The following is a 9,993-nucleotide window of genomic DNA, read 5'->3' on the forward strand; positions in this document are numbered from 1 at the left end:
TAAATATGATCTATTTATGATTACATATGTTCATATAAGTACTTCTTGTAAAAGGTATTGAAAGTCAACTGAAGAATAAATAAAATTCATTATTTAATATCAAACCTGTATTAATAAAAATATGGATTATAGACACCTCACACCATTTAATAAGTATTTATAGAATGTGGAAGACAAACTTTGAACTTCAGTATTGCAATATGAATGAACACATATCATAAAAAAATTGAATAACTATTATGCTTTTTGTTTAGCCATATCCATGATCTCCCTAGAGATGATCATTCTTTGAATTTGAGAGGTTCCCTCATAGATTTGATAAATTTTAGCATCACGCATCAACTTCTCGACTGGATATTCAGAATTGAAGCCGTTTCCGCCGAAGATCTGGACGGCGTCTGAGGCAATCTTGTTTGCGATGTCAGAAGCGTAGCATTTGGCGATTGAAGCTGCGAAGGTATTCCTGCGACCTGAAAAGGAATCAAATGAGATAATTACAACAAGTTAGCAAAATAAAATGTAGTATTATAGATATTGATACATACCATTATCAACTTCCCATGCCGAACGTTGCCACGCAAGACGAGCAGTCTCAACACCGATTGCCATATCAGCCAACATGAATGCTACTGCCTGGTGAGCAATAATTGGAACGCCGAAAGTTTTACGTTCCATCGCATATTTTGTTGCTTCATCCAAACAACGTTGAGCTAAACCAGTAGCACCGGACGCGACCTATTGAACGAAAGGTAATAAATTTTATTAAGTTTAGTTTATATAGTGTGTATGTGTGTGATTACTTAATTATTCTATCACTCAAATAAGTACAAAAGTGTACTTATATTTAATAAATATAATCTATCAGTAATGATAGGCAAAATGTAGTAAAAAAAAGCTGTCTGTAATCATCAAAGGGTAGATAAATAACCTTTTTCGATTGTATATTTTAAAATTGGTAAAACTTGGTATTTATTCATATTTGGTTTGCTTATTTTTATTTTGAATTGGGACATGTGTGAGTGTTTTACTTTCAATAAAAATACTACAATCTTTTAAAATTACGCACTGCACTGTTACAGAGCTGTCATCCGTGTAATAAACATGGGAAGTTGTGTAGATAGGAGTAACCACCTGTCATAAACCGTGTAATAAACATAGGAATTTATGTGGCAAGGCGTTTCGATATTCTTGCTCTCAATGACCTTTTTCAAGTCAGTTTGAAATTGATCAGTGTTTTAAGATGCATGAGCAAAGAACAAAATAATTTTATTTTTTTAACCTTAAAAATCTTTATAAGTAAAACCATTTATTATTGATAATTGTTCAAGACCATTAATACTGGTTTGCAGACTATATGACGAAATATTACCGTCGCAAAAATTTAAGACTATAAAGATAAATAGAAAATAAAGAATAAATAAAATAAATCATCTGGTATTTTTAAATCTAAATTTTGTTTTAAGTTTTTTCGAAGAAAGAAAATATTGCAAAATTCTGTTGAGACACCAAACTGAAAAAGTTGAGCACCTTTGATTTACATAATTGATTAAAATAATGCAATAAACAAAAATTACGAACAGGTGGTCTCGTTTTGTCAAAAGCTCCCATGGCAATTTTGAATCCGGCCCCTTCGCCGATCAGGACATTTTCTTTAGGCACACGAACATCTTCAAATGTAATTCCACGAGTGTCTGATGCACGTTGACCCATGTTCAATTCCTAAAATGGTATATTTAAGTCAATTTTAACACATCACCTTTCATCACATAAAAAAACAAGCATACTTTTCTGCCGGGGATGACTCCGGGAGTATCTCGCTCCACAATGAAACCGGTGAACGATTTGCTGGCTGGCGTTTTTGGGTCTGACGATGTGCGAGCCAGAACAAAGTACCAATTGGCAACTCCTCCGTTTGTGATCCACATTTTTTGCCCGTTGAGTATATATTCGTCGCCTTTCTTTTCAGCACGTGTCTTTACACCGTTCACGTCAGAACCAGCTCCAGGTTCAGTAACACAGTACGCCTATAAAACACAATAGACAATAAGCAAACTATAAAATAGCAAGATTCGATCTTCTGACAGTCCCATTTGATCAAAGTGATTTAAGAACATTGTTATATAAGATTCATAAGATTTTCGACTCAACCCACCTTTTAGATTATATCACAGACAGGCCAAGCACCCGTGTCAAAATCCTATTATTTTTTTATGTTTAAAAACCTTTATAAAAAACATAGAAAATGACAAGAGATAATATAATCGCAAGGCTAATACATGTATATAATGTTAACGCAAAATATGCAATATTTTCTAGAAAAAAAGCTCACCATATGTAAATATGTGATCCTTTAATATCTAGTAATCTGTAATACAAAATAACCAAAATGTTAATTATACTACCCAAAAAATAAAGAATATTAGATAGATAATTTTATCATAGTTAAATGAGACTAGTATGAACCTAGCTATTTTAATGTATTACATTTTTTTCCTATAAAGATTGAATAACTTGATTTATAATGTACCGATTTTATTGTTATTATACATTTCTACTATATTATGTATGTTATTTTTGTTACAGTCAACTTAACCATTAATTTTTTTTAAATATATTAGATTGTAAAAAAATAAAGACAGACTTGAAATCAGAAAATGATTATATACAAGGGGCGGTTGGTAATTAGTCGGCCTAGGCAAGAGATACCGCCACCAGTATCACCACAATGGTGTAACTCATAAACACTAGTCTTCAAATGTCTACTTGTTAATTCTCAGCCTGCTGCATCATTTAGTTTGTGTTTTAACAGTCATTGAAAACGAACAACTTTCACAAAAATGAATAAAATCTAATATCGTGCAGTGATCAGATACTTGTTTTTGAAAAAGAAAACGAACGATGAGTGACTAAGCGCAAGATAGCTGAGGCCCTGAGTATTTCCACCGAACGGGTTTTCAACATTTTGAATAAATATTTAGGAATGTGAAAGCTCTCCGCCAGATGGGTGCTGAATGTGCTCTTTGTCGACAACAAACACGATCGTCTGGCCATTTCGAAGGAGTGTTTGGTCATGTTCGTCCGGAACTCATTTTATTTGGAGGGCATCAAAAAATTGGAGAATCGTTGAAAGAAATGTATAGAGCAAAGAGATGTTGAGAAATAAAACTAGTTTTAACGAAAAAAGTTGTGTTTTCTTGCCTAGGCCAACTAATAATCAACCGCCCCTCGTATATGTAGCGATTCAAACACACCAGTCGAGACATGCCATACGCGCATCGAAATCCCGCAAACTATGCCCATGAAAGAGGTTGCATTCTTAGTATCACCTCCAACGTGCGAGGTGGGTACACAGTTTACACGCATAATGGTGTATATTAAGCGTTACAAAATCGAACTACACATCGACACTTGAACTACCACTTCTTCACTACATGGACCTATTCGACCACAGCTCCTGTTGAGCAATCACCTTCAGAACATTCGCTCAAAAACAAGTACTAAAGACTTCTGGAAGGACCTACCAACACAAATAAAGACCTATCGAAGCGACTATTATTCATATTATATATAAACATTATGTCAACAAAAAACTATTAAAGTGTAATCTGAACAAAACTTTGCTTGCTTTACATACAAACTATAAAAATAATAAAAGCCAAAACAGCTATACTGACTAACAAAAAATGAATTACAAAAATATCTATGTCTATGAGTATATCTAATAAATGAGATGTTCTAACTATGTAAAGACATAAATCTTTGTATACAATGTACGATGGTGAGTCAAATGAAAACCTTAAAATTATGATAAAAACTCAAAATACTACTTTATAATCCTGTAAATTGGCAGCAGTGTTACATATAATTTGAGAAATTTACCAGCACAATAGACCATTGGTATAGTCGATGACTACTACCTGAAAGACCTGGGATAAATCCCATATGAACCATTGTGTTTTTAAATTTCCATTGTGTCTAGGGAGATCGGAATTAGTGATTATATAATTACAATTTTAATTGATCATAGCAGTTAGGTTTTTATATCAGAGAACCCAAAATATCTAAATAAATTAAAATATATAAAATTTTAGATATTAATTAAAATCTTTGTACAATTTATATAACATTTTCATTAAAAATAAATTAAAATTGATCAAAATGTCGACCGTCAGAAATCATTTTATATATTATACATATTAACATACCGCAACTAAAGGTTCATCAAGTAAACGCCCAAGATACTTCTTTTGTTGTTCCTTATTGCCGGCAATAATAATGGGAGTTTGCTGGAAAAATAAGCGACAATGTTAAAGTACTCGACTCAAATTTATATATTACAAAACTTTAATGTTACGAAGCGTAAATAATGAGCAATGAGGATTAATTTAATGGTCAACAACATCGGCATACTCACTCCTAATCCGCTGGCCTCTATAGCGGTCATAATGCCACTACAACCGTATGAAAGTTCTTCAGCAATCATGCATCCATCCATTACACCCAAACTCAGTCCACCTGAAATATGTAAGGAGAAGCGGACACGTGATAAGTGTTTAGCAAAGCGTGAGATGAAGTGAACGAGCAATTGATTGATAAATTTAGACTTTAAAATAATGAGACTTACACCCAGACCGGTGCTGGATATTGCGTTAGAAATACCAGTACAGCCATATGCTAGTTCCTCTTTCAATAGACATCCTTCCATAGTGTTCATATTTAATCCACCTAATAATATTATTATATTTTTGACATTTAACAGTGGATAATCCGTGGTGTTGCTTAACTAATACTCAATAAATCTTTCGTCTACAGTACAAAACTCAGCTTTAACCAACATAAATTGTATATCTCATTTGGTTCACCATTGCCAAATTTTAAAACAAATCCAATTTTTATTGCACATCCACATAAATTATCTACATTTTAGTATACATACTCTTAGGTTTTATCAAGAGTAAATAATCTAATCATAGATAGTAAATTTAACTGAAAATTATCATGATAAATAACACTCAAGACACATCGAATTTTTATTTATCAAAATGTGTGATTGTAAACATTTTTGTAAAACAGACTGTATCCATTAGCACGTAGGTATAGTCCATCCAAAAAGTCAACGCTCATCATCGTTGTGTTGGAAATATGGGTGCGTGTAACCATGCATGCATACATATACAGTTTTCTGCGGATTTGCTTAAACCAATACGAGAACGTTACCAATACAAAATCATGGCTGTTTTAACCATACGTTGGAAATTGAATTAAAAATTATAATGTGTTATAATTTTATTATAAATTATTGTCACATTGTGTAATTTTGTACTATTTCGTAATCAATAAAACAATTCCTGTAATATTCTATTGGTACTTTTATTGAATATTATATTAAGCGAATATTCAACCTGCAGTCATTCCAAAATTGCTATCATGTTTTTGAGTTAAATATGTATAAAAATAAACAAAATGAGTAAGAAAGTGATATTTTACATTTTCCTCAGCAAATTAAACTAAAAAAGGAAAAATTAATTGAACGTGTAATTTCACATGGTCACCCTATTATATTTCTCACCAATACTGTGTCGATAAACGTCCGCATCTTAGATCCAGTGTATTTACTGTGTCCGTGCCAAACATATTGTATAGTGATTATAAGAAACGAGTGACCATTTGAATAAATTGAAAGAACTTTTAAATAACTTTGTAATTTCTTGTATTGCATAATTATGAAATACTGCAGTATTAAATAGATATTTTCCTTATATGTAACGTATTTATTTAGCTCTTTTGTTAAAGATATCACTAATATAATATGAACTAAACATGGGTCAAAAAATCAACATCCTCCTCTCAGTATACTTTGTGCCTCTTTTGAATCCCTTTCTTATTACTTAAATCCCGTCACCATATATCAACCTTCTTAGGCACATTCGTCAATCCCTAACTTATCTTTAAGGTCTTCTAGAGGTTTTACCGGTAATATTTGGACCTGAAATGATTTTGACCTGCTTAAATTTATCAACCGCTCCCAACCTTATTTTAAACACAAATTGATTTTTTATTTTTTGGTATAGGATTCAGTTTGACATTTACTTATTTTACCATTGCATATACAAAAAAACAATTATAATAAAACTTAATTTCAAATTTGACTTTAAAACGTTAACTAATAAAAGTTATGATTATTTAAAAGGATAAGTTTATGTTCGTAATTATCGTAAATAAGTTCTGCAATAATTCACAGTATACAATGTATTAATTTTTGGTTATGAGAGTTTTAACAGAACATATTATCTTTGAAATTGATGACACTATAAGTTGAATAACGCACCACAGTGAGCAGGAATGTGACTATTCATGATGCCAAGCTCCCACGCTTTTTTGATGATGTCCCATGGGTATTGTCCGGTTCTGTCGTATTCGGCCGCCTTCGGAATGATCTCCTCCCTGGCGAACTTCCTCGCCAAATCTTGCAGGGCTTTCTGCTCATCATTGTATTCTGAAGATTTCGACATAAAATATCAGATATAACATGCACATCAAACATATTAAAGGGGAAACTTACCGAAACAGAATCCGCCTGTAGTGGTAGATTCCGATCTCGCACAGTAGGCCCTCAAAGACGAGCGGGTGAACAAACGGGTAGCCTGATAAAGAGATATAATTCAATAAAATACAATTATACAAAGTTTAATCAAAAAGAAAAAGTTTATACAAGTAAATTATATTATTAAAGTTTTAAATAATATTACATGATTAAATCAAATTGGCTCTTTAAACTGGAATCGTGAAAAAGTCCGTGGCAGTCAACGTGTTAAAGCAAATATCAAGGATTTAAAATGTAGAGAGAATAGTGAACCGTGTCTATCCTTGTTAACCATTTGATCTTTGAAATGTTATACAAGGAAAAAACTCAAAGGTCTTTTTAAAACACCCTATCTTTTTGGGTTTTCACATAAGAAATTATAAATAATATGGTCAGTACCAAAGAAAAATACAGCTTCTTTTCAAGATTCTGATAAATCTACTCTAATAAATTTATATTATGATTTCCACATCCATAGTATGTACAGTTGCTAAATGGAAATTGAAGCCCGGAGCAACTGCCCCTTTTCAGATAGTCGCTGTGTATATAAAAACATTTTATAGGTTTACTTTAAGCAGAAAAAATAACAATTTAACTAGCGGTTTTAATGGTATTTTATTGAATTACTGATTCAATCACATCAAGTTGAAATGTGTATTAACAGTTTAATAAAAAAAATTGATTAATTAATAAAAAAAATAATCTTTGACAATAATTTGTTATCAAGAGAGAGATAAAAGTTGACTTTTGGCCGTAAGAAAGCAGACAATATAACTAGCGGTTTTATTGGCATACAATTCATAGATGAGGATTCTGTCCCACAATCGCCACTTGACTGAATTTATCATAGCTCTGTCAAGACCAACGTTATACATACTGCATTAGACTTTTACCATATTTGTAATGTAATTTTGATTTAAAACATTCAATCGGTGGCTATACCATATTTGAAAATATTTTGTACATTTTATTTTTCCGATAATAGTCCACCATTTTGATTTGTATTTATTTTTTATCATATTTACAATTTGACCATGTGGATTGAAACAAAAATTACGTGGACTTTTGACCTTGTTAATTACACTTAATGCGAGATATTTTCGTTGTTTGCAAATCGGTCAATGGCATTAATACAATAACACATGTATTAATGATAATTATAAAAGCCTAGTTATTTATAAACATGTAGTGTCACGTTGGGTTGTCAAAAATATAACACTCGAGAAAAGAATCGATACAAAATCGTAAAATGGCGGATTAGATGTTATGAAATAATGTGCGTTTGTTGATAATCTCGTTAATAGTACCTGAGACAGCGACGCCATTCTGCCCAGTATCTAGCGACAAACTGACGGTCGACGCACTGAGTTTTTGGGCGAGCAAAGCGACCAGCGGTAAAGAACCTTTTTCTGACGCGTTCTATATTATGATTTGATAAAATAATTATATTTTCACCTTATCACGGATTAAAAAATTAATATAATCCTAGTAAAACATTTTGAAAATATAGGTTTATGTTACCTGCCTCAAAAAGCACTTATTCTTCTCATTAAATATTTAATGGCTATCTTTCCAATTGGTGACATCTCATATAAATTAAAAATAGCAAATATAATCCGAATAAAAATACTTTATTTAAAAATCTATCGCTTTGCGAATTTTTTTTCTTGCCTTTGTCAAGTTCTTGCGTGACTTATTCTAAAAAAGTTACATATAGAGATTGCAACAATACCTGAATTTTAAATTTTAGAATTACTGGTATTGACATTATTATTATAACTAATTGCCCGAAAAAATAATCCGAGTACCGCTCGCATGATTTATCATGTTTATTAATGAGCAAAACCAAAGCATTTGAATAGCCCGGCAAGTATTGTTTCAATATACTATTTAATATTTTAAATACAAATTATTTTAATTAAAACACGAAATATATTACTTGTTATTTTTTCAGTTACGACTATTCGAAAGAACCTTTAGAGAAAAAAGTGCATAGAGAATTGTAAATATATTTGTTCAAAATAGGACCTTTAAAAAAAACATATTTATATGACTGATGATTGTGATATTTTTGTGATTAAAATGTGATTTACTTATATTATTTTATTTTTAATTATTACATGTAAAAATATATTTTGGCTCCGGTGCCTGCGTGTAAAACGCCTGATAGCATAATCTACTTTATATAATTAGCAGATAGTCCAAAGTTCAGAACAATATTGTGTTGTGACGAACGTTGGACTGATAATAACGCGAGAAAGTCCAGTTTGCCCACATTCTTAGCAAATGTATATATTTTGCAAGCATCATTTTCTTGCTTATTAGGTAATGTTTATTAAATACAGTATGACCAAATTTCTAAAACTCGAAAGTAGTACACTAAATTTAATACACAAAAACCGGTGTAAGTAGAATTGATATATTTTTCAAAAACGAATAAAAACAAAAAGGAAATATTAACTCTTGAAAAAAGGTAATCTATTTTTTATACTCATTATATATAATATATGTATGCCGATCCGACTAATGTTTTAAAAATTAATAAAAAGAGCATACGAATAAAAATATATTATAAATGTAATGGTCCGATTCTGGTAGCCGCAACAAGATAAATAATAAAATGACCTAAATGCATTCAGGACAAGTATTGGTTCTTATCTTTAATTACTCAAATATTAATATTTTTGTATATACATCGATACAGAGAATAAATAATTTATGCATATTGAGAGACGTTTTATTACAAGAATATTATTCCTTATGTTTTTATTACAAGAATTTAAAAAAAATATATTTTACCTTTTAAGAGTGTTTATAATATATGAAAACTACTACCCGGCAATGCTACGCTATTGCTATATTTGAATATATGTATGTATTTGGTTTAAAATAAATACAATTGAAGCTCGATATTTATTTTTGTTCTTTATTTTTGCCTAGGGTCCCGCATTCACCAAAGCCGACCTTGCTGCTTAGATATATTGTTTAGTTTGGAAAAAATATTGTATTATGTACCATGTTATTGTGGCATTAAACCAAATAATACAGACGAAGGTCTATGAATTCAGGTCACATCAATAAAACATATATGTATGTATTATTGCATAGCAATATACGCATTTATGTGCTCGTTTTAAACCTGTGATTGGCAACTTTTCTGTTATCAGTCCAAAATTTATAAATACATTTCCTTTAAGATCCTAGGTATGAAAAGACAATTAACATAAAAAGCAAATTATGAACAAAAAATCTTCATTGTATTTTATATCATATTTGTTTCGCATGAAAATTATTATTTTTAAATTATCTACAATACATGAAAATTACAATGAAAATATTTTAACTTTTTTTAACACATTGCAATTAAAATATATGTTCCCCTCTTATATCTGTGTATTTTGCACTCAGTA

At 30.8% G+C, this 9,993-nt stretch overlaps 1 protein-coding gene across 5 annotated transcripts; it reads right to left on the reverse strand.

The window, feature by feature from the left end:
* Nucleotides 1–92: 92 nt before the first annotated feature.
* Nucleotides 93–7,933, reverse strand: Mcad (Medium-chain acyl-CoA dehydrogenase). 5 transcript variants are annotated; one of them, XR_015810194.1, is made up of 11 exons: nt 7,891–7,933; nt 6,563–6,644; nt 6,329–6,496; nt 4,415–4,515; nt 4,206–4,286; nt 2,330–2,365; nt 2,153–2,222; nt 1,785–2,024; nt 1,579–1,719; nt 546–735; nt 93–470 (listed from the first exon to the last, which is right to left on the reverse strand). XR_015810194.1 is itself a non-coding variant. In XM_088188483.1 (9 exons), the coding sequence occupies exons 1-9, from the start codon at nt 7,906–7,908 to the stop codon at nt 238–240; spliced, it is 1,254 nt and encodes a 417-aa protein (XP_088044609.1). In that variant the 5' UTR covers nt 7,909–7,933; the 3' UTR covers nt 93–237. The 5 variants fall into 5 exon arrangements, 3 of the variants coding, with proteins under 3 accessions (XP_088044609.1, XP_088044611.1, XP_088044610.1); XR_015810193.1 differs by having other exon boundaries at nt 2,153–2,365; XM_088188483.1 differs by lacking the exons at nt 2,153–2,222; nt 2,330–2,365.
* Nucleotides 7,934–9,993: the final 2,060 nt, after the last annotated feature.

This window comes from Plectrocnemia conspersa, unplaced genomic scaffold (assembly GCF_051122295.1).
Source record: "Plectrocnemia conspersa isolate PC_06_02 unplaced genomic scaffold, ASM5112229v1 ptg000006l, whole genome shotgun sequence".
Taxonomy (NCBI): Eukaryota; Metazoa; Arthropoda; class Insecta; order Trichoptera; family Polycentropodidae; genus Plectrocnemia; species Plectrocnemia conspersa.

What these genes read in the sequence shown, in the direction of transcription:
- Mcad (XM_088188483.1), bottom strand. An exon ending in TACAGGCGGATTCTGTTTCG is followed by an intron (nt 6,497 to 6,562) that starts GTAAGTTTCCCC and finishes CGAAATCTTCAG; the next exon opens with AATACAATGATGAGCAGAAA. An exon ending in GAGTCATCCCCGGCAGAAAA is followed by an intron (nt 1,720 to 1,784) that starts GTATGCTTGTTT and finishes ATACCATTTTAG; the next exon opens with GAATTGAACATGGGTCAACG.